The 23723-nt window shown below is 40.2% G+C and overlaps 5 protein-coding genes across 7 annotated transcripts in view; 4 read left to right on the forward strand and 1 right to left on the reverse strand.

Annotated features, from left to right (window-relative positions):
- The window catches only part of LOC135349858 (uncharacterized), a 51334-nt gene extending 30042 nt beyond the window's left edge, over positions 1-21292 (reverse strand). The window contains exons 1-16 of one of the 2 annotated variants that reach the window (XM_064548507.1): positions 11727-12109; positions 11145-11231; positions 11042-11087; positions 10937-10977; positions 10094-10228; positions 9402-9509; positions 8874-8950; positions 8441-8614; positions 7418-7504; positions 6879-7090; positions 6624-6733; positions 6198-6297; positions 5871-6039; positions 5456-5528; positions 5206-5314; positions 4076-4259 (exon numbers count right to left, since the gene is read on the reverse strand). In XM_064548507.1, the coding sequence (XP_064404577.1) occupies positions 10163-10228; positions 10937-10977; positions 11042-11087; positions 11145-11231; positions 11727-11852 (366 nt within the window). In that variant the 5' untranslated portion in view covers positions 11853-12109 and the 3' untranslated portion in view covers positions 4076-4259; positions 5206-5314; positions 5456-5528; ... (7 more) ...; positions 9402-9509; positions 10094-10162. Of the gene's footprint in view, positions 1-4075; positions 4260-5205; positions 5315-5455; positions 5529-5870; positions 6040-6197; positions 6298-6623; positions 6734-6878; positions 7091-7417; positions 7505-8440; positions 8615-8873; positions 8951-9401; positions 9510-10093; positions 10229-10936; positions 10978-11041; positions 11088-11144; positions 11232-11726; positions 12110-20820 lie in introns of those variants that run through there. The other variant, XM_064548498.1, reaches the window with a different exon arrangement.
- Positions 1426-3295, forward strand: LOC135349505 (uncharacterized). 2 transcript variants are annotated; one of them, XM_064548035.1, is made up of 5 exons: positions 1426-1512; positions 1571-1964; positions 2096-2410; positions 2930-3027; positions 3123-3295. In XM_064548035.1, exons 1-4 carry the CDS (start codon positions 1504-1506, stop codon positions 2995-2997), a joined length of 786 nt encoding a protein of 261 aa, XP_064404105.1. In that variant the 5' UTR covers positions 1426-1503; the 3' UTR covers positions 2998-3027; positions 3123-3295. The 2 variants fall into 2 exon arrangements, with proteins under 2 accessions (XP_064404105.1, XP_064404114.1); XM_064548044.1 differs by having other exon boundaries at positions 2930-2997.
- LOC135342876 (uncharacterized) lies at positions 12782-14544 on the forward strand. Its single transcript, XM_064539720.1, has 6 exons — positions 12782-12842; positions 12910-13151; positions 13213-13528; positions 13570-13776; positions 13846-14043; positions 14105-14544. The coding sequence occupies exons 1-6, from the start codon at positions 12782-12784 to the stop codon at positions 14401-14403; spliced, it is 1323 nt and encodes a 440-aa protein (XP_064395790.1). The 3' UTR covers positions 14404-14544.
- On the forward strand, positions 14900-18756 carry LOC135348834 (complement receptor type 1-like). The gene is made up of 6 exons (XM_064547195.1): positions 14900-16247; positions 16300-16578; positions 16652-16840; positions 16896-17099; positions 17221-17409; positions 18309-18756. Exons 1-6 carry the CDS (start codon positions 15929-15931, stop codon positions 18620-18622), a joined length of 1494 nt encoding a protein of 497 aa, XP_064403265.1. The 5' UTR covers positions 14900-15928; the 3' UTR covers positions 18623-18756.
- A 53-nt stretch (positions 21293-21345) lies between the features above and the next one.
- On the forward strand, positions 21346-23173 carry LOC135349016 (uncharacterized). Its single transcript, XM_064547465.1, has 5 exons — positions 21346-21808; positions 21862-22140; positions 22186-22389; positions 22451-22636; positions 22702-23173. Exons 1-5 carry the CDS (start codon positions 21505-21507, stop codon positions 22989-22991), a joined length of 1263 nt encoding a protein of 420 aa, XP_064403535.1. The 5' UTR covers positions 21346-21504; the 3' UTR covers positions 22992-23173.
- Positions 23174-23723: the final 550 nt, after the last annotated feature.

Genomic DNA, 23723 nt, shown 5'->3' on the forward strand with positions numbered 1-23723 from the left:
AAGTGATAACTCTCTTCCTGCTGTCACTGCTGTCAATAATTATGTTCACATTTCAAATTGCTAGCTATTTTTTCTGTGTGATATGAGATATATAGACCAAGTACACACCTCAGCTCTGGTACATCATTCTCCATATCACATCTGTGGAGTAGGCCTTATTACTGCAACCCTGTATAGCTAGATCTATAGTCGTTGTGTTAGTACACTGGCCAATTTTTATTTGGTAAGAAACCACTCAAGGCTAGCCTGCATGTAGTCCATGTTTACATTGTGGGTTTACATTGTGGTTTACCCATTTGTGTGTGTGTGTTTATTTTCACTGAAATAAGTATACCCCAACTACCACAAACAGACAATAATCTTCCTATAATAACTATCCCTTAGAATGACAACAACTATTGTATGAACATCAACATTTCCATGCAAATAGCTATAATGTACGCGTGAACATGTGCAATACATTATTATATATACACCCATACACAGCTGCTGGCAACACATGCATAAACAACCATGCAGGAAAGTAAACGGACTTTACGTTCACTTTATAACCTAACATGGTCATACTAACTGCTTTCATAGCAGGAAAAACCAACATGCATTAGTGCATGCCTGCCCACCTATAGATACATGCTATGTACAGCACTTAATGTAGAGAACAATCGGTATATAGACAGCTGGCATTGCGTCAAGTGTGTTGATTGTCATGTGCTGAAAGCCTTGTCATGTATGTGTACATATAAGGAACAATCAGGGGTTATATATAGCATTCTATTATTAAGTTTCTGTGTAGAATCACATTACGGGAAACATTAAAAGTACACCATAAAAGCAACCAAGCTTCCCACCAATGTTCAAAGTCTGAGTACAAAATTTCAATTCAGATACACAAATGATATTCATGATATTTATGATGTCAAGCTTTGCTATGGAAACACCAATCAGTGAGTAGACCGTAATCACAGGGGCTCCGGGTGAATTCCAGACACACCCAACAATAAGAGGAAGTGACATAAGCAGACAGGAAATGACAGGAAATCCTCAATCAAGTGTTTCTCTACTAGCTATTATCTGATATATAGGCCATATGCAAGGAATCACACAATCAATCCATGGAAACAAGCGAGAGCTAGATATCAATCCATAATTATACCAACACCATGACGTAATGAATTAGATCATGCTAACAGTACTATACATGCATGCAGTGGATACATATCTACTGTATTATAATAACAGAGGACGCTTCCTATACAGAGCTACAAATACAGGAGCAGATTATCGTAATTTGAGGTAGAACAGTTCATTAATGACTTATGGAACACACTGATCAGTGGAATCATAGATATATTATCCTCCATTATTCATGATTCGACACGCACATCCTGACTATAATGACGTATAGGCAAATCAGCGCTGAAGTATTTCTTATCAGTTTTATAATCTAGATGCGTTATTAATCCTTGAGACTAGCTATAGGCTGATACTATTTTTTAGATCTCAATGCCAATGGTAAGAGTGCTATATGATTATATAGTAATATTAATCCAACTGTCTGTATGGTTTATAGGGATCAGTGATTTGGTCAGTTCTCCTTCTAGGAGGATGTCTGATTGTAAATGTGTCTGATCAGACAACCATTAGGTCGTCTCTGGAATCAACAAACAGAATGTATGTTTGTCCAGGAGAGATTGTTACCTATGTCTGCATTGGAACTGGAGATCAAATTAGGCTATCAGCACCACCATACGTTACTGTGTCCCTTCCTTTGTCGTATGCGCGTAGAGACACTCTCGGATTAGGAAGAATAGGAGATGGCCCTATTGTATCAAATCTAATATCAACTGATTCACTTTTGATGGTAGCAGACTTGATAGTGCAAAATTCTTCATTGCCAGAGTTTTCTGTTCGTTGCACTGTTCTTTCACCTTCTGATGAAGCTGTAGCTCAGCACAAACCTTCAGGTACTAGGTATAAATTATGATTGACTCAGTCAGTTTTTAAGTTACTCACCATCCTCTCGGAGATGATTGATAAGTGTGGTGCACCAAGCTATTAAATAATCACGCTATCATCATTGATTTCTTTACCATAGGTCCTCCTTTAGATGTGAATTCTCCTATGATTGGATATTTTTCCCCACCAAACGAAGGTACGGCTGGTGTGCGAGTTAACTGGACACCTAATGATGAAAATTATGACCCTAGTCACTTCACGATCCAGGTGTTTGACAGTAACACTAACACTGCAATTAAATCCATCGCTATTTCTGCAGAAAGCAATAGTTTTGAAGCAATACTTGCTGTACCCTTTAGTGCTCCCATGGATGTCTACGCATGTGTAACAGTGACGTCCAAGTGTAACCAGACAACCGATGGAGTTATGACGGACTACATTCGGATCAATAAAAGTTAGTGGCTATAAAGTAGGTAACTGTGAAAAACATTCAGGAGCATACTTATAATTATAAGAAGTGTTTAGCAAGTAGACCCTGGCCAATTATAGCTCAAAAATCCAATAAAGCCCCCAATTAGGTGTACGTATACATCCCTGGAAATCAACAAGCAGATAACTTTGGCATATACATTGAACTGAGCGTTAATTAGCAAACAATATCTGTAATTTCACTTTTTTTGATTGCTAATTTCATTATCAAATACTCTTCAATGGCGCTGCGATGGACTAATGGACGTATGTACAGATCTAATGTAATGTACAGATCTAATGTATGTGTACTCTATTTTTAGACTGTGGATCTCAGATAAGTCTGAGCCACATGTTTTGTTTTTTTGTCAGTTCTCTCAATTTATTGATTTTATATGAGAGTTCTCAAGACACTGAAATATAGGCCGTTGCTAGTCTAGCCTATCAGTCTATCACAGGCACATTCTCAAGCGTTTCTAAAAAATATGTGATTCTATTCATGCAGGTATAAAGACAGGATACGTGTTCTGGGTACTCCTTCTAGCTGCAACAATTGTCCTAACAATAATCTAGGTGTATATGCCTGTGAATCAAAATTTTCAGGTATGCTAGTAAGACTTAGTGTATCTATTCCAGCCAGTATTGTACTGTCACGTAAATAATATTAGTGAGTTGAGTAGCTGATGCTTTTTATGCAGGAAATAATTTTCTGTGATGTCCAAGATTCTAATAATTACAGCAGTAGTTTAGGACTGACTATAAGCAATTAAACTCTTATAATCGCTAAATTTATAATTACATGTTTATCTCTGTATTCTGTAATAAAGATCATTACCAAGCACGTTGTCGACAGAGTCGATCATATAGCATGCATTGCAATTCTATATAATCGTTGGACAGTGCATGCATGATAACCCTAACTATGGCAAAGATTTAGAGCGGGACATTCATGGAGCTGCATGGCCTGCTCCTGAACTCAAACCTATAACTTCATTACATACCATGCAGATTCTTCCAAAGAGATCCCATGCAACCATTGTTGGTTAGAAACATGAAAATCCATACTATACTTAGAAGTATAATAGTGAAATGTCATTAAAATATTATATTATACTCCCCCTCTCACGGGCCAATAAATATGCTTAAAGTGTTTACAGCTTCACCCATTAGTTGCACTGTTATACTATTATTATTACTACAAACACACCCTAATAAAGGAAGGAAAACAACTATAGACATCACGTGTGCAGTGATCGAATTTCATTTACTCTGACACTGTATACAAACTGCTTCCACACCAAGAAATGGTTAACCACGCAATTAAATCCACCTACGCACTAATTAACAGTGAATATACCAGGCTCTAATACCCAAAGGCCTGGATCGGAGTCAAGCATAGGTCATCCTTTAGATGTAATAATTTACATCACACAACACATTCACAAGCTGTACTCAATACTCAACCCTTGGACACTTGGATCCTTGTGTATCACTAGTGACCACCACATTTATACCACATGCACATCTGCAAAGTACCCTTATCACACACATCTTTGTACATGATCAGTATACACCTAATCTACACAACATCAACAAACCTATCCCATACCCACTGTACACCCTCAATCACATACATGTAGCATACTCACACCTTTACCCTTCACTCTTCTCCCACGGTTTTCCTGGCTTATGATAGTGTGAGTCCATACATCCTCCCGTTGGGGGCCAGTGATCGAACCACACCAGTATACATCTGCTGGTCTGTGTGGGCCGGGTCGTCATGGATATGAGATGCACCACAGTTGATGACAGGTCCAGAATCAATACCAGAGGAGCTGAGGAAGGGGGAGGATGAACAGTAGTAAAATAATTCATATAATTTGCTTCTTAAAACACAATACCGTATAGCGGGTGATTTTCGTGAGGTAAAAATGTTGTTCAACTCGAAAACGGCGATGTTTATTAGTAAAAATTTCATTTGACTTCACTGCTTGCACTGCATTACATGCGTTCCGGTAAGCCACGCCTAAGTTTTTGAGGGGAAAAATTTCGTGGAGGTCAGTGTATTCTTGTAGCTTATGCAACAACTAGGGTTTCACAATGTTGTGTGGCCTCTATTAATCAGATTATGGGATACACGTTAAAGTTTGGTTAAAAATTTGGTTTGAAACAACTAAAATGAAAGGTACTGTATAGCAGGTAATTTTCGTTAGTGCAAATTTTCATACAAACTACCATTTGTATTCGTACAGGGGATGGTGACGTTGAACATAAGAATTATTATTGTGCCAGAAAAAGTTTGCAGTTTTAATTTTCGTCCACTGATACGAAAACCGCTATATACCGCTATACGGTAATCATGGCAGAAGTTATGCTCTATGAAGCATTATGTAGGTGGAATCACAAACATTTCAGTGAATTTTGAAGGACTCGTAAATAAAAAGCCATAATTATGATACATGGGGCTAAGGTGTTAGTATTTATGCCAAGTTTCGTTAAAATCTGAGGGGGTGCTCATTTTTTGTGTTGACTTGATAGGAATGTCCCATAAACGAAGTAAGTACTCTAAGTGACACAAATTCACACAATGTACATGGTATACAGTGGATTTTTAGTCTAAGCTGAGTGCATGGGTTTGGCTGCATGTGAGTTGAGGGTGACACTGAATGACACAATAAACATACGTGGGTACAGTAACAATCGTCCTGTATAAGGAAAGTTAGACTTGAGCCTATGTCATGCCATACAGTGCTACCATATTATTATTACGCAAAGACTCACATTAGATTATGTTGTTCTATTCTCCCTCTGAGGATCATTCTCCCCAGCAGCTGACAGAGTGAGGTGAGACAGTCCACTCCAGCAGACTGTACCAGGCATTGTCACTGCTCTGTGTGTGTGGTGGAGGGGGGGGGGGGTGCATGTAAATAACTGGAGTATGTAAATCAACATTATCAATATTGGAAACAGTGTTTTGGAGCAAACCTATGATATTGAAAGCAATGGCTCCTACACAGTCCCAATAACTCACCAGTCCATAGAAGATACAGCTCTAGGTGTCTCTTGAACACTCTCTCACCCAGTAACTTGTCAAACACTGGCAACTGTGGACAGAGAAAGAGAGAGAGCAACATTGAACACACTCAAAAAAATTAAGAGAAAATTTTAAGGGAACTGGAGGAGGGAAGTTAATCCAGTGTATTATACGTTAGCCTAAATTTACATCATACGCTGTACTCAACACTTTAATTTGGACACTTGGATCCTTGTGTATCACTATAGTGACCACCACATTTATACCACATGCACATCTACAAAAGCACCCTTATCACACACATCTTTGTACATGATCAGTACACCTAATCTACACAACATCAACATACCTTTATCCCATACCTCACTACACCCTCAATCACATAGCATACCCACACACAACACACCCTCACCCTTCACTCTTCTCCCACAGCTCTCCCAGCTTGTGATAGTGTGAGTCTATACATCCTCCCCTCCTCATTTTGGGGGCCAGTGAATCACACGAGTACACCTACTGGTATGGGTTGTCATGGACGATGCACCACCTCAAATACACCCGGTCCAGGATCAATACCAGTGGAGCTGAGGAAGGAGGGGGAAGAACGAATATAATTTGTCAAATTTGCTTCTTATCAAAGTGTATTGCACAATCTTTCAAACAGCTGTTCAGGTAGTGAAACAGTTGAAAGAGCTTTAAGCGCTCAATGTACAACAGTATTGATTACGAAGCAGCAGCTTACAAGGTTAGAGAAAGAGATAGAGAAACTTTGAGTGCTGTACAAGTGAAGTACAAGATGGAGATAAGACAAGGAATGTAGTGGTCACCCACAACTTGATGATCTGTTACAGAATTAGAACACAAAGACAAAACAAAAAAATACACTTCATACTAGCTAAACTGTAACAGGATTATAATATACAACCACAGCCAGTTAGGTCCCATAATACAGTGCAGCTAGTATCTTCAAAGGTTTCTTAATGGGGCTTTCATATATACAATCATGTATGCTTGTAGTGTTGTTTTCACACGGTCAGCTAGTGAATAAAGAGCACGACTATTCTCCACATACAATGAAAAGGTAATAATGAGCTGAGCATGCAAACAATCTTGACAGTATACACCTCAAATTATCAGCACCCGGCCTATAGTCTGTACAGTATCTCACCATAGGCTTTGGTGACGCTGGTGAGAGCAGCAGCTGTCCCTTGTATAACTGAGGGTATGCTGTCTTCAAGATTGGCAAGGAACAGTGGGAACAGTTTATCCAGCTACGATCTGAGGAGAGGGGGAAATACTAAAAGTACAACTGATCAGAATTAAAAAAATACCAGAAGGCAAGTGCTTAATCCAATTGAAACTGATGGATATTGTCATAAGTATATACACATGTAGTTTAATAGTTAGGGTGTGTAATTCTTACCTGCACTCATCTAGGAAGCATCCCAAGAAGTTACCACAGGCCAGACAGGCGGCAAAGGGGTGAGTAAAATAAAGAATAGATGATTTACTTGACTGACACTAACCATCTCTCACGGGCTGGCCAGTTATCGTCATGGAAACACTCTAACAGTACACTCTAACAGTACACTCTAACAGTACACCTGCATACAGTCTAAGACAATCCTTGCTCACCTGCGTGTGGGGGAGGGTGGATTCCTAAATATGCTTGGGTACAAGTGAGAAATAACGACAAGGTACATGTAGTTCGAGTTTAGGGGATATGCAAATCTCAAATCAATCAAACAGCTCGTTATTCAGCCAGAGTTTCATCTAGTGGGGGGGGGGGCTGGGGTGAACCTTACCCCCCAAAATGTGTCTATGATGTGATGCACTAGCATGTAATAGGGGGTGTGGTAAACAAATGTGGGAGTGGCCAGACATTTTGCGGCGTGGTAAACCTTCCCCCCCAAACTTTTAATCCTAGATGAAACCCTGTCAGCCAGTACGTAGGTTACTCACCTTAGTGCCCAGCTCTGCAGTACAGATGCAGGCTGCCTCTCTCACTGCATGGTTGGCCGCCTGGCTCTGGGAGATGTAGAAGTCCACCTGCACACACACACATCAACATCACGACAAGATTGAGACTGCTTTAATATTATACATAGGATACATAGAATTGCTTCGTTAATATTAAATATTGAACATTGTGAGCTAACCTGCTACTAAATATTGCACTACCAGAATCGATCTTAAAATACAGCTATTTGACCACCAAAGAGTGTCGCTCTAAACATAATAACTGGTAGATCTGGTAAAGACTAAAGAATGGATAAGCAATAATCACACTGAGTCCAAACAGACGGTAAAGACCCACTATACAATAAGTGATATACAGCTTTGGTAAGGTCATACCATTATTTGACAGACATAACTATAGGAGCATGCAGAGCATTTTGGGGCGAGTGTGTATCGGAGTTACGTTGTATAATGTATATGATTTCAATGCTAGCCATTTCAATTACAGCAGTATGCTAAAAGAATTGAGTGCACAGCCCAACAGGAGGAGCAAGGTTATCACAAGAACTCTTGCTGGATCCAAGTACAAGCAGAACAATAAATTGTTGATGAAAAAACTTCCAAGCATGCCTGTGTGACCTCATGAAATTATTATTGATGATAAAAACAATCTTCTACTTACTAGGAGTTCTAGCAAGTCATCTGCTGCAGGTGGCCTCAAGAGTCTTAGTTGTGTCTTGTCTGAGCTTCATTGTAGCTAGCTATAGTTGTGCCCATGCACAGCAATTCACGTAAAAGTTGGTAAAAGGTCGTGTACAAAAAACAAATATCGTGCCGGTCCATGACAGATAGACACACAGACACACAGACAAAATTGCAACGTTGAGCACTAGGTAGGGACTCGTTTCGCTCGCCCTAATTATTTACCGGTTGAGAGTGTTTCAAAACGAATAGGTGACTGTTTTTATAGCAGTACTACAATTCCATCAACCACATCATCATATGCACTGATTGCTACTAGCTCACCTGCAATCTCGTAGCTGGTCTTAAGTTCCTTTGCCAGTTGCTCTTCTCTGATCTTATACTGAGATGATCAGCCAGCTCCCTCCAGGTTGGTTGTCCAGAGCAACTATTCATCATCCATTAATCAATCACTTCAGTCAAGCAATTAGCATTATCATTGCAACATAAATCTTCAATCTAGTGGAGAAAATGAGATATAATTGAGTGGGTAGTATGATTAAAAACAACATAACGGCACATGTATCTTATAAAACCATTCAAAGTAGGTAATGAAAAGTCACCACTTTAGGTAAAGACTCTAGAGTGGACAAGTAATAATCACACTGAGCCAAACAACACAGACGGTAAAGATCTGCTAGGCAATAAACACTACAACAATAAAAGGTCGTAGCTTTGATAAAGGGTCATACCATTATTTGATGGACATAATTATTACCAAATGGCTGGTTAGCAGTGTGGGTAGGTGTGGTTGTCTCTCTTCTGGAGGGAGGTGGACCAGGAACTCCCTCGTAGCTGCAGGGGGGAGGGGATATAACAGGTGCTGGGTATACATGTCTCAATTTGACACAGTGGAACATCTAGACTAACAGTGACTGTAATAAAGAGGTGGTTGAAGTACATGTTTTGGGGGCTTTGGGCTGGTCAACCCGGCTGTATGAAAATGGGTGACCACAAAACTGAATGCTGTGAACTTTATCAGAGCATGAAATACACCTCAGCTATACATTATTAAACGTTAATGGTACACATCTATGAAACATTGCAAGGCGTGTACATGTGTGTGCGTGGGAGGGGGATTAGTATTAACTCAGTCAATAGATAGGAACGTCAACTTAAAAATAAAACCAGGGATGATTCATGCATGCAGGTGAATTTACTGGACATGTACTCTACTGTGGTGCTTACGTAGATGTACGTACGTACATGTATGCTTGAATAAAAGTTTTTATACAGTCTCACTTACTCATTAGGACTCCAACTTAGAATTTAATTTCCCATCCTGGATTCTCAGAATTTTGATGAGGACAAGCTCTTCATCCATTATAATGATATAATGTACGTAACAAGAGGCCTAGATTCAAGGCTATAATGATTAACTGATATTAGAGTAAATAATAATGGAGTAAAACGTTACCGAGGTTAATAGAGTAGGCTACAGAATTTCGTTAGATGTCAATAATCGTTAGTTAAAAGTGCATATAATGCACAAACAAAACGAGATTGATTCTAACTGCCTGCACACACCAATAGGTGGCTAAGGGACTACTAACCAGCGAACATTTAGATGGGCCAAGTTACTTCCAGTTGGAGCTGTGATAGCTAGAAAAAACTGTCCAATCATTCGATTTTCGGCGAGTGTAATCTATTTCTGTTTTTGGCAGAACTAGAGCTAACTGACACATAGCTACTGGGCTCAATCTAGATAGAATACAGTACATGGTGGAGCAATTGCAGAGTCAGTAAACCTGAGCTAGAGTAGTTTGTGCCTGACGAATGTGAAGTGCTGAGTCAGCATACATTCATATATAGTAACACATGCTTGATCAGATGGTGCAAAATATACATTTTTATCACTGCTTGTTTCCTTAGAATGAGTGTCTGAACATACATTGTGTCTGATTATAGATGCCTTACTCTAGCTGACTGCATACTCACCAGCCTCAGGACTTCCTTTGCCTGTTGCTATTCTCCATCTTACTGAGATGGTCCACTACCTCCCTCAGCTCAATAGCAGCATATCATATCATAGGTACGAGAAACTTTTCCATTGGCACGGTGACAATCCAACAGCTGATGCAAATAAAAAACAAAGGGTAAAGACCCAATACACAATAAACATTAACTGAACAAGGGTACTGCAACGGTGGAAGTCGGCAAGGATCATGAGTCCCAAAAGCAAATCATTGTGCCGGTCCATGACATAATTATGGCATACAGACAAAATTGCAACGTTGAAGACTAGGTAGGGACTCGCTTCGCTCGCCCCAATAATAATGGGTTGTATAGTAGGTTGCTTACTCCCTTCATGTACTCCAGATCTACAGTTTGCAAGCTTGCTAAAATTAATTCCTATAAAATTGGTATCTATGTATCTGTCAGTTTCAACTTTCAACACTGGCATAAATATATAGGTATCAATAATATTATTGACAACAAGCGCACAATAATTATTATTAATAAGGCTGATATATCACACAAGTCTTCTTTTGTCAATGATAGTGACCAAATCTTTCATTTTTAAGGCAAGGTATATCACATCAGTTTGTGGGTGCAAATACAATGACTTCACACCTCACTGCATGACAAGTTCAGTTTGTAATTTGGGAGACCACATTTCTGGACGATAAGATAAATAAATAGATAGTTGCATGGCTGATTTTCCTAATCCCAAAATAAATGTCATGTCATAAAATAATTATTCATAACACCAAGATAATTATATCAAAATGACAAATACCGGGTGGTAAAGTACAGATAATTATAAATAATATTACTAACTTCCAAAGAGACATCTCCTGCCACCAGTCTTAGTCGCATAGCTGTAAATAAAATTCATGAACGTACATGCATCATGTGATATGAACATTTGGTTTGACTGCATACTTGCGATGTTCTTTACTCTATTCTGTGAGGCTTCCTTTGCTTTTTTCTATAACATGTTTGCAATCACGTAATTATTATACAGCATTGTCAAGTAATCACTCACCTTTTTTAGTATTAGGGCAATTACACTAATGAAAGCTAAACCGGCAAGAAAAATTACAATAATGGCGATCCCCCAGTAGCCCAGTGCCTGTAGAAAAGGTGTGCACTATGCATAATCATCAAAAATTGAGATTATCTTGTTTGAGCAGTAAAGCTGATACGGTCAACAACTTGGAGGCTGCTATTGACCAGCAGAGAGAACTCAAAGTAGTACGTGGTGTCAGCATTATAAGTTCTGGTATGTTGAATGGTGTGTCAAGCATTAATGTAATCTCATCCGACAATCCAGTAAATAATGGGTCAGTTGTATAACGCACACTGCAGGTCTGCCCACTAGTACTTAGGGCTGTAGATATGCACTCAACCTCAAACTGATTATCGGTAATTAAAAAACAGTCGAGGTGTGAACCGGACTGTATTGTGTACCTGTGAAGAATTTTTAACTACTAAGCAAAATATTTTATTCTAAGCACACCGTCCACGAGCATTTTTGATTAGGCACTCAACTATGGCACATCCAGTCAAATCTACACTTTAATGGTCACAGATTTCACTGCATGCAAAAATCCCATCACCCACTCACCACTTTGTGGATGCGCTGCTCTACCAGCTGCACTCCCCTGGTCTGTGTGACCACCCTCCAGGTCTCCTGAGAGTAGAGCCTCACACCTTCAGCCGCATAATACCTGAGGGGGAGGGAGAGATACATAGTGAAATACAGTGGAACAATAAACAAAGAACCTTCAGAGAAAAGGGATACTGTACTGATAAGAAAAATGCTTCCGTGTCGTAAATATCAATAAACATAAAAATATAAGTGTCGTACTATAAGAGAGAGGAGGAACAATATAAGAAGGCTAGGCTTAACCAATTATGATAACGCAGTAATTTAAATAATAGCGAAAAATATTTGGGTTCTATAATAACAGGCCTATAAGATGCAAAAATATATTGTGTACACTGCATGGCATGTATGGTGATGTTGGTGTGTACACTGCATGGCATGTATGGTGATGTTGGTGTGTACACTGCATGTATGGTGGTGATGGTGTGTACACTGTATGGTGATGTTGGTGTGTGTACACTGTGTGGTGATGTTGGTGTGTACACTGTATGGTGGTGATGGTGTGTACACTGTATGGTGATGCTGGTGTGTACACTGTATGGTGATGCTGGTGTGTACACTGTATGGTGGTGATGGTGTGTACACTGTATGGTGATGTTGGTGTGTGTACATAAAAAAGCTGTTTAAGCAAACTAGACGCTATCAAGGACTGCTTTCACTGTAATGAGACAGTGGTTGAAAAATAATAGGTTAAAACTTGTAGGCGATTTTCGAAGGCAACAAAAAACACTGTTTTCTAATCGATATAATAATTGCTTTATATATATAGCTTCACGATCATGATGTTATAATAAAGTCATTACGGTAACGGTGTATCCGTTTTGCCACTATGTGCGTGCAATGAAGCTCAACGCACGGGATGAATGCTCTCTATTAGCATCTTGTTATAATTATAATTAGTGTCTACAAAAACTGTATAAGTGAAGCTATATAAATAAATTATCATAAAGGAAGTAAACAAGGCGGTTGTGTAGTCAGCAATCACCCTTCTCACTGTCAAGAAATAACTCGAGATGTCACTAATAAAGCTCATTGGAGTTCTTCTGATTTGCTTTCTGGCTGGCTTCAGCACTGGTAAGACTGACTATTTAATTATAGATTTCCTTACATTGCTGCATTTTTTGTAAATCCCAATATTCAGTGAGTGTGGAGAGACCATGTCCAATGGAAACAGTCACTTTCACCTGCACTGCTGTTGGAGATTCCTTGAGATGGTCACCATCAGATGCAACTCCAATCACTATCCTCTCTTCTACCTCTGGTCTCAATGTACCCCGTAATGCATCAGGTTACACTGTGACACTGATTGCATTCGATAACGATACACTAACATCTACTCTGTCAAGAACAGCAGAGAATGGGATCACTGTGTTCTGTTTGACTGTGCCTACTCTGACCACAATAGGATCTTCAATGATCTGATTGGTTGGTGAGTTGCAGTTAGTATCTCGTCTATTGTCTGTATATATACAATAAGTTATATATAGATCCACCAGGACCACCTTCCACCATCAGACACTCCATTTCAAGCAGCTCTGACAATGACATTAGTGTATCTATACAGTGGAACCCTCCTACTGAGACTGGTGGTAGAGATGACCTCACCTACACAGTGACCATCTCGGCCCAGCTCTCTGCTACTGTCCTCACATCCACCTTTGTCACTGTGACTGCTCAATACAATGTGGACTACACTGTCAGTGTTGTGGCTACCAACTGTGCTGGGAGCAGTACAACTGTTGAGTACAACTTTAGGATTGGTGAGTTTTATTTTTGACACACAGTGTCAACTCCTCCTCAGGCAATTACTGTCCTGTGTTGACCAACCCCATGAATGGAGTGTTTGGACCAACTACCAGCAGTTTGCCAGGATCCACAGTAACCATCCAGTGTGATGCTGGGTATGTGTCAGCTGTTATGATGGTGACATGTGAGGGTACACTGATGTGGAATCCAGAACCTGAGGCTATTGAGTGTACATCACTAACCACACCTACTCCCACAACTCGTGAGTTAAGCTCTCGCTGTATTGATAATTAATGCAATGTTTATTCTGTGTTAATTCTTCATTACACAGTCCCCCCTCAAATGAATTGCACAGCTTCACTACCACCACCACGGAATGGCACCATCAGTGGTCATTCAGTACCAGCTATTCCCGGTACGCGAGTGGTCTTTCAGTGTGACAATGGACTGTTCCCTGAGGGTATAATGACTGCCACCTGTCTAGCTACAGGAGAGTGGGATAGGAACACGGGGGAGATTGTCTGCAGAGGCAAGCGTATTTATAACTTGAATACACTTGTAATCATACTTCTCTCCTGAACCACCTACAGCTGCTCTTTGTAATTACGCCAGCCTATCTGATGGGAGTCGATTTGATGCAGCTGTCTCCATCAGCGTGGTTGTCACGGCAGTTGTGTTCACCATCATTGGATTATTGATGGGACTCTTGATCATGTATTTGCTCATGCGTAAGAAGGCAGTGTACTCCCCGTCAGCTGAAGGTCAAGCTAATGTAGGACCCACTGTACCAGCTGGTCCTGTTTATGAAGAGGTGTTACCCAAAGAGGAGATTGAACTGAACACTAACCAGGCTTACGGACCATTAGCAATTTCATCAACAGTTAATTAATGTAGATGTACATAGCACTATACATCCGTTCATTATCAACAACCTAGCTAAGAACAATGTAAACAATAACATTGTTCATTAAAAAGCCACTATACATGTATTGTATCAAAATAAGTAATTCAAAGAAGCTATAATAATAATAATATGCAGTTCAATATAATGAAAATGATAATAGCATGTGGCATAAAGTTAAAACAATTAGGCAGCTGTATATAATAGTATCTACGCGTACGATGGGGTTTTAGAAGCCTTAGAATCGTAAAGGCACTGCTGTATATAGTATCCTTAGTGCAGTAAGGGTGGCACAACAAGTGCCTGGGGTGTTTTAAATCCCATAGACACTCAAAAAAGTGTGTCTAACTCATTTAGATACTAGTATATATGCATGCGCAATCTCTCTACATGGCTTCTATAGAAACCGTGATAAAAGCAAGCATAAGTGTAAACGCTATGTCAAACCTTCAAAGAAACTCCCCACACAATCTTAACATGCACAACAAACCAGCCCCTCCCACTCTCTATATATGTAGTACACGATTACCACCTAATAATATAGTAGTATGGTGATGTCGGTGTGTACACTGTATGGTGATGTTGGTGTGTGTACACTGTATGGTGATGTTGATGTGTGTACATTGTATGGTGATGTTGGTGTATATACTCTGTATGGTGATGTTGGTGTGTGTACACTGTATGGTGATGTTAGTGTGTGTACACTGTATGGTGATGTCGGTGTGTACACTGTATGGTGATGTCGGTGTGTGTACACTGTATGGTGATGTCGGTGTGTGTACACTGTATGGTGATGTTGGTGTGTGTACACTGTATGGTGATGTTGGTGTGTGTACACTGTATATGGTGATGTTGGTGTGTGTACACTGTATGTGGTGATGTTGGTGTGTGTACACTGTATGGTGATGTTGGTGTGTGTACACTGTATGGTGATATTGGTGTGTGTACACTGCGGTACAGTGATGTTGGTGTGTGTACACAAAAATGAGCTGTTTAAGCAAACTAGACACTTTCATGGATTGCTTTAACTGCTAATGAGACGATGGTTGAAAAATAACAGGTTAAAACTTGTAGGCGATCTTCGAAGGCGACAAAAAACACTATTTTCTAATCGATATTATTGTTGCTTTATAGATTCACGATCATTCCTTACAATGATGTTATAATGAAGTCATTACGGTAAAAAGTTATTGTATCCATTTTGCCGCTATGCGCGTACGCGTGCAATGAAGCTCAATGCACGGGGTGAATGCTCTATCAGAATCTTGCATTTTCTACGAAAACTGGGAGTGTAATTAAAAGAAGCTATGAATAAATTATTATAAAGGAAGTAAAAACAAGGCGGTTGTGTAGTAACAATCACATTGAAACCTTCTCACTGTCAAGAAATAATTAGAGATGACACTAATAGAGATAATAAAGCTCATTACAGTTCTTCTGATTTGCTTTCTGGCTGGCTTCAGCACTGGTAAGACTGACTATTCAATTATAGATTTCCTTACATTGACACTGCATGTTTCATAAAGCACAATATTCAGTGAGTGTGGAGAGACCATGTCCAATGGAAACAGTCATTTTCACCTGCACTGCTCCTGGAGATTTCTTGAGATGGGTACCATCAGATGTTTCTGCTCCAATCACTATCCTCTCTACTGCTGATCTCAATGTACCACAAGAAACGCAGCCAGGTTACACTTTGACACTGATTGCATTCAGTAGCACTACATTAACATCTACTCTGTCAAGAATAGCAGAGAATGGGATCACAGTGTCCTGTGTGGGGTTTGATCCTACTTTAAATACTATAGGATCTGCAACAATCCAATTAGTTGGTGAGTTGCAGTTAGTGTCTCGGCCATAATTGTAAATGTTACGTAATTATAGAACCACCAGGACCACCTTCCAGCAAAAGACACTCGATTCTGAGGATCTCAGCCAATGCAGTCAATGTATCTGTACAGTGGAACCCTCCTACTGAGACTGGTGGTAGAGATGACCTCACCTACACAGTGACCATCTCACCTCCGGCCCAGCTCTCCGCTGTTGTCCTCACATCCACCTCTGTCACTGTGACTGCTCAATACAATGTGGACTACACTGTCAGTGTTGTGGCTACCAACTGTGCTGGGAACAGTACAGCAGCTGCCTACAATTTTAGAATCGGTTAGTCGAGTCGGACGTATATATAGTCTTTAAACAGCATACTATTAAAAAACACTGACTCCCTCTTGTGCAGGTGGCTGTCCTGTGTTGAATGGAGCGTTTGGACCAACCACCAGCAGATTGCCAGGATCTACAGCAACCATCCAGTGTGACGCTGGGTATGTGTCTGCTGTTACAATGGTGACATGTGAGGATACACTGATGTGGAGTCCAAACCCCGATATTGAGTGTACATTGCAAACCACACCTTCTCCTATACCGTGTAAGTTTTGTTTGCATGTGCATGTAGATGAAATTTAATTTTTGATCTTCTATAGTCCCTCCGATGAACTGCACAGCTCCTCTATCCCTACCAAGGAATGGCACCATCAGTGATCATTCCATACCAGCTATTCCCGGTACACAAGTGACCTTCCAGTGTGACAATGGACTATTCCCTGAGGCCATAATGAATGTCACTTGTCTAGCTACAGGAGAGTGGGACAAGATCCCAGGGGAGATCGTCTGCAGAAATGAGTCTAGTAAGTTTCCTGATTTATGGTTTAGTGTACTCAATTTATTGAGCTCAAAGTCGAATTACTAAAAATTCAAATGAGCGTATAAATATTTCATTTTTACATCAATCATATTCCTTGTACTCAGTTTCGTGTGTCCTGCCTGCCCCTCCACTCAATGGAGCTTTACTCAACACCACGTCTCAGAATACTAACCTAATAGAGGGCTCAGTTATTACCTTCCAATGTGATCCTGGGTTCTCACTGGTGGGTGCAACGACTGCCACTTGTAACAACTCTGGTCTCTGGGATCCTGACCTGGCTCTGTTGGAGTGTTGTACGTACGCATATGAGTAGTCATAAACTAGCTGGTACAACGATATACCGTAAATGCGCGAAAATTTCAAGGCATGCACTTACAAATATACCAGAAACACTCCCAGGCCACGCCTTCAATCTTTGCACGTTATAGCAAATAAATTAGCAAAAATTAAGCCCCTTGAAAATTTGGCACTGTACTGTATAGCTCAAAGTACATTTATATACAGTATAGACTCTCGCTATTCTGGCTCTCTGAAGTACGGCCACCTCGATATACCGGCCATTTAGTTTGGCACAGATTGCACAAAACTCACCCTGAAACGCGGCCACTTGCTATATTCCGTATACTGGCTGCCCCTCACTAGGTTTTAATGTACGTTTATTACGGCCGGATATGATGTTTTGGGTGTGGTTTGGCAGATAAAATTGGATTACACTTAAATATAAGAGCAGAATGATTCACTATCTTCATTATCCTCGAGACAGACCCGCAAAATTAGTCATTAGATTCGAGGTAAGGTTGTTTTTAAGCTGCAGCTATTTTCTGAAATACAGCCACCTCGCTATTCCGGCCAATCTGCACTGTCCCAAGGGTGACCGGATTAACGAGAGTCTACTGCATAGCATTAACGATTTTTGATATTTACGGCACTTAATATTAAATTGATATGATAGAGAGGTTAATCTTTTGTTCGGAGGTTATATTAGTGAGTAGTAAACTTCAGAGACGGAAAAAAAACACTGACTTCTCAGAAAAATTGACGAAAATTAAATTTGACTCTTGAAAATTAACATGTTCATACAAAACTGACATAAATACCTCATACAACACAGTACTCTGATTGTGATAATTGCCTATAATTATCAATTAGTGCTCTATTTGTTGTCCTAAGAATTATTGCCAATCCTTCACAGCTCTGACTGCTACCACCCTATCAACTGTTGTAACTGTTGCCATCGGTGTTACTACTACTTTCATTGTGTCTACTCTATTTCTCGCTGGACTCCTAGTGATGTACTTGTTTATGCGTAAGAAGGCAGTGTACTTCACAAGAAAAATAGCATTATCTGTTGTAGAACCCACTAAACCAGTTGGTCCTGTTTATGAGGAGGTGTTACCCAAAAAGGATATTGAACTGAACACTAACCAGGCGTACAGACCAGTAGGACCACCCAAAGAGGATATTGAACTACATACTAACCAGGCGTATGGACCATTAGGACTGTGAAACTTTGTGCTACTAACATTTATATCTAGCCAGTAAGTATTACAATGTACCATATCATTATCAGGGTTTCATACAAAAGGCCGCGGGGGGGGGGCGCCCTGGGATTTCCCACCCCCATGCAGCCAACCCCCCCCCCCCCGAAAATTAATGATGTCATAAATAAAATCCTCAAAAATCCGGAGAAAATGATAGACTGAAAAAGACCTGTCAGTAGAATAGACTACTGCGCATATACGCGCTCTATTGCTGAATGAGCAAACTATAGGCCGTCGTGTTCTCGAGGCCAATAATATATCCATAGAGCACGAGCGTAAAAACGGTGCATTAACTGGTTTGTAGTTTGCAGCTTCTTGCAGCTACTAATACATGCAGCTATCGCTCTAGTATACAGAGGTAACTACAGTGGCACCCCTCTATAACGGACACCTTTGGGGAACAATATTTGGGCCTTTATACAGAGGTGGCCTTTGTTGAGAGGTTATTTTGTACACAAACTGTTCATTTAGGACCTGGAGCAACTGGCCTTTATTCGGAGGTGGTTGTTAACAGAGGTTCCACCGTACTAAGTAGAATAGCAGCCTTCTAAGAACAGATTTTACTATTCCTGATTCTGGAGAGACTGCAATGGCCTTCAATGTAGTAGCTGGTAAGCAAAACTAGCCTTTACTCGAGAACAAAAACCTTTGTTTGCAAGATAGCATTGCTAGAAGCTTATATAGAATCACTTAGCTGTACTTGCATGAGCATTGCAACAGTTGTATCTATTATAAAACTCTATGGCTTAAATGAATTATTTTGACCACCAACCGTGCTCTAACCCAGCCTACCCCAGCCGTGCTCTAACTACCAAACTGTTCCAAAAATGCCAACCACAGAATAATAGAGCACGGTCTTGGTTACTACAGTTGTAGATCCTAGCATACTTTTTCGTTTGATCTATGTGCAAAACTACAATGGTGCAGCAGTTTTATAATTTTGTGACTTCTGTCTGCCCTCGAAAAAGTGAAATTTTGCACCTCATGAAAATTTCCCACTGTACGGTATTGAGCTGAGCCAAAAAATTTACAATCTTGACAGCACACCTCAAAATAATTATCAGCACAGTCTATAGTCTGTACAGTGTCTCACCATATAAGCCTTGGTGACGCTGGTGAGAGCAGCAGCTGCCCCTTGTCTAACTGAGGGTATGCTGTCCTCAAGGTTAGCAAAATGAGAACAGTTCATCCATGCCATGCAGCCACAATCTGAGGAGAGTGGGGGAACACCAACAGCCAGTCAGTCAGTACTAGCTCTATAATGAAGTACAGTACAATTGATCGGAGCACAAAATTAAACAATTTTATGCCCTCAACTAAAAGTTCCTGTTACGTTTGCGTTGCACGTTTTTATGGAGCCAGAAAAACGCAAACTGAACGGTAGCGTATTATTCATAAATGCAGCGTAATTACGTATAATTATTGTTCTATGGAGAAATCGCTGAGGTAGCAATATTATTCTGTATGTAGCTAGCTAGTAACTTTACTAGTGTGTGTCCAGGGGCACATGGGTACATAAAAAGCAACGGGGAGACTGCAGAATTAACTCAATATATGCAAGGCTGGAAGAAGATGAGAAAGTTGGCAGTAACGAATCTGCTCAATGTCCTACTCAAACTATAATTATAACCTCCGAACAAAAGGAAAATCTCTCTATCATATCCGTAAATATCAATAAACATAATGGTAGTACAAAGGGTTTGAAAATGGTAAGCATCAGTCAACCAATAAACATAATCTGTACTAGGGTGGGTAGATTTGGTAAAGACTTCAGAATGGATAAGCAACTATCACTCTGATCCAAAACAAACGATAAAAACCCACTACACTAAAAACATTAAGTGAGTTAACATTAATTTTAGTGAGACAAAAATTAGCGACCACGTATAATCGATCACTGCTACCAGCGTTGTTAAGGACAACTACACACTCTTTTGCCTATCAAAATGTAGCTCTTTCTTAGCTCTATTTATGCTGGGAGTTTGATCAGCTGACTAACTGTCGTCATGTTATAAGCGATAGTAGAGTGACTACCGAATTTCATTGAAGTCACTCAGTCACTACTCTATAATGAAATACCAGAGCTCAATGAAATACAATACATACAAACAAAGGGAATGAGTGTCGTAGTGTTTCTTATCGGGAATTAGAAGTTACTCTCACCGTTCGTCCCATGTATACAGTCTCTGACAATCCTTGTTCACCTTATATATGTGTGTCATGTTGTGTGTGCATGTGTGTGGGGGGGGGGGGGAGGGGGGTTGCTGAGCTGTAATGTGTAGACATGCATGCATGCATGTGCGCTACTAAAAAAGATCACGACATGAGACCTAAAAATAGGGTTTAGAGAATGTGCAAGCCACTTGATCTAGAGCATTGCATGCATGGCTCTGGGAGAGTAGATACATGTATTACGTAATTATTGTGAAGATTGTGAGCAGGTATATTTCGAGGGTATAAGCTTTTGCGGAATGACCGGTTTTCGCGGATTTAATGTCCGTGGAATAGCAGTCTTTTGCAACATGCATGCATGCAATATTAAATTTGTGGGCATATATAAATGTTTGCTTAATCAGCGAGAACAATTATACCCTTGATTAGTCTTATGTTCTATAATTTGTCTATAATTATGCGAAAACAGGAAGTGTATTAATATGAATATAAAGGAAGTAAACAATTGCAAAGGAGGTTGTCTAGTCAGCATCACATTAACCTTCTGACTGTCAATAGAGATGACACTAATAGAGATAATAAAGCTCATTAGAGTTCTTCTGATTTGCTTTCTGGCTGGCTTCAGCACTGGTAAGACTGACTATTCAATTATTGATTTCCTTGCATTGACACTGCATGTTTCATAAAGCCCAATATTCAGTGAGTGTGGAGAGACCATGTCCAATGGAAACAGTCACTTTTACCTGCACTGCTATTGGAGATTCCTTGATATGGGACCTGCCTGGAAATCGTATCACTGTCCTCACCACCTCTGATCCACTAGTAATGCAGTCAGGCTACACTGTGACACTGATTGCATTTGATAACGATACATTAACTTCTACTCTATCAAGAACAGCAGAGAATGGGATCACTGTGTCATGCTTGGAGATTGTGTCTACTCTAACCACTATAGGATCTTCAACAATCCGTTTGGTTGGTGAGGTCTTGTCCATTGTCCATTGTCTGTATGTGTAAAAAATGTATATATAGATCCACCAGGACCACCTTCTGCTGTAAGACATTTTATTTTGAGCAGCTCAGCCAATAAAGTCAGTGTATCTGTACAGTGGAACCCTACTACTGAGACTGGTGGTAGAGATGACCCCACTTACACAGTGACCATCTCACCTCCGGCCCAGCTCTCTGCTACTGTCTTCACATCCATCTCTGTCACTGTGACTGCTCAATACAATGTGGACTACACTGTCAGTGTTGTGGCTACCAATTGTGCTGGGAACAGTACAACTGCTGAGTACAACTTTAGGATTGGTAAGTATTATTATTTTGACACACAAATTGTCAACTCCTTCTTAGGTAACTGTCCTGTGTTGACCAACCCTATTAATGGAGCCTTTGGACCAGTCTCCAACAGATTATCAGGATCCACAGTAACCATCCAGTGTGACGCTGGATATGTGTCTGCTGTTACGATGGTGACATGTGAGGGTACACTAATGTGGAGTCCAGACCCTGAGGCTATTGAGTGTACATTACTAACCACATCTACTCCCACAACTCGTGAGTTAAGCTCTTGGTTGTAGGAAATAAATACAAAATATCTATGTTAATCATTATACAGCTCCTCCAATAAACTGCACAGCTTCACTATCCTCACCAAGGAATGGCATTATCAGTGATCATTCAGTACCAGCTATTCCCGGCACACAAGTTACCCTCCATTGTGACGATGAACTGTTCCCTGAGGGAATAATGACTGCTACCTGTCTAGCTACAGGAAAGTGGGACGAGGAGATCGTCTGCAGAGGCAAGTGTATTCATTACTTGAATACACTTGCTTGTAATAATACTTTTCTCTTAAACAACCTACAGCTGCTCCTTGTAATTGTGCCAGCCTATCTGATGGGAGTCGATTTGATTCAGCTGTCTCCATCAGCGTGGTTGTCACGACAGTTGCGTTCACAATTATTGGATTGTTGATAGGACTCTTGATCATGTATTTGCTCATGCGTAAGAAGGCAGTGTACTCCCCGGCAGCTAAAGGACAAGCTAATTATAATGTAGGACCCACTGTACCAGCTGGTCCTGTTTATGAGGAGGTGTCACCTAAAGAGGAGATTGAACTGAATACTAACCAGGCGTATGGACCAGTAGGACTGTGAAACTTCTGTTAATGTGCATGCTCGTGAACAATTTTAACAACTGTAAACAGCAACATCTGTTCATTAAAAGCCATTACATCTTTTGTACTAAAAAAGAAGCTATATTGAACGAGTGGTGTAAGCTGCGCTGTGCTAATGCCTCTCGCCATGTTTAGCTTCGCTCAAAAACTAGAGTGTTATATAACACTCAAATACAAAGCAATACCAATACCTCTTTTAAAATGATTATAAAAGAAGTATTAGTTTACTTTGTATACTGTTATGTTATTACTATGCCTCGGTGCGGTGCGTATGCGCAAGCAAGGTATACGATATAGTGTGTGTGTTTGTGTGTGCGTGTTTGTGTGCGTGGTGTGTGTGTCTTGTATGTAGACTGCTACAGCTGCTTAAGGATCAATGGAGTGCAAGTAAGACTTTCTATAAGCTTCTGGTAACATTTTCTTGGATTTTGATTCGTGGATTTAGTAATACTTTGTTCTCGAGTTATGCCTGGTTTCATTACTGGGAATGCCATTGAAGCCTTTTCAGAAGAATGCGTAGCAAAATTTGTCCATGGAGTGTTGCTACTCTACTTAGTAGTTACATGTAGCTCTGCTAAAATGCTCATCATGATAATCATATCATGTGTGTACGTATCAGCAATATTAGCTAGTAGCTTTATATTGACACAGCATCAGCACCCGCGGTACTGTTGTAATTGTTGACAATGAACTACACAGTCATTATAGAAGA

The sequence above is a fragment of the Halichondria panicea genome, chromosome 1 (genome assembly GCF_963675165.1).
Source record: "Halichondria panicea chromosome 1, odHalPani1.1, whole genome shotgun sequence".
NCBI classification, from domain to species: Eukaryota; Metazoa; Porifera; class Demospongiae; order Suberitida; family Halichondriidae; genus Halichondria; species Halichondria panicea.

What these genes read in the sequence shown, in the direction of transcription:
- LOC135349505 (XM_064548035.1), top strand. An exon ending in AGCTCAGCACAAACCTTCAG is followed by an intron (nt 1,965 to 2,095) that starts GTACTAGGTATA and finishes TCTTTACCATAG; the next exon opens with GTCCTCCTTTAGATGTGAAT. An exon ending in CTACATTCGGATCAATAAAA is followed by an intron (nt 2,411 to 2,929) that starts GTTAGTGGCTAT and finishes CTATTCATGCAG; the next exon opens with GTATAAAGACAGGATACGTG.
- LOC135342876 (XM_064539720.1), top strand. Translation starts at nt 12,782, where the DNA reads ATGTCACTAATAAAGCTCATTGGAGTTCTTCTGATTTGCTTTCTGGCT. An exon ending in TCACTGTGTTCTGTTTGACT is followed by an intron (nt 13,152 to 13,212) that starts GTGCCTACTCTG and finishes AGTTGCAGTTAG; the next exon opens with TATCTCGTCTATTGTCTGTA. An exon ending in TGAGTACAACTTTAGGATTG is followed by an intron (nt 13,529 to 13,569) that starts GTGAGTTTTATT and finishes ACTCCTCCTCAG; the next exon opens with GCAATTACTGTCCTGTGTTG.
- LOC135348834 (XM_064547195.1), top strand. Translation starts at nt 15,929, where the DNA reads ATGTTTCATAAAGCACAATATTCAGTGAGTGTGGAGAGACCATGTCCA. An exon ending in TGCAACAATCCAATTAGTTG is followed by an intron (nt 16,248 to 16,299) that starts GTGAGTTGCAGT and finishes ACGTAATTATAG; the next exon opens with AACCACCAGGACCACCTTCC. An exon ending in CCTGGCTCTGTTGGAGTGTT is followed by an intron (nt 17,410 to 18,308) that starts GTACGTACGCAT and finishes AATCCTTCACAG; the next exon opens with CTCTGACTGCTACCACCCTA.
- LOC135349016 (XM_064547465.1), top strand. Translation starts at nt 21,505, where the DNA reads ATGTTTCATAAAGCCCAATATTCAGTGAGTGTGGAGAGACCATGTCCA. An exon ending in TGAGTACAACTTTAGGATTG is followed by an intron (nt 22,141 to 22,185) that starts GTAAGTATTATT and finishes ACTCCTTCTTAG; the next exon opens with GTAACTGTCCTGTGTTGACC. An exon ending in CACATCTACTCCCACAACTC is followed by an intron (nt 22,390 to 22,450) that starts GTGAGTTAAGCT and finishes ATCATTATACAG; the next exon opens with CTCCTCCAATAAACTGCACA.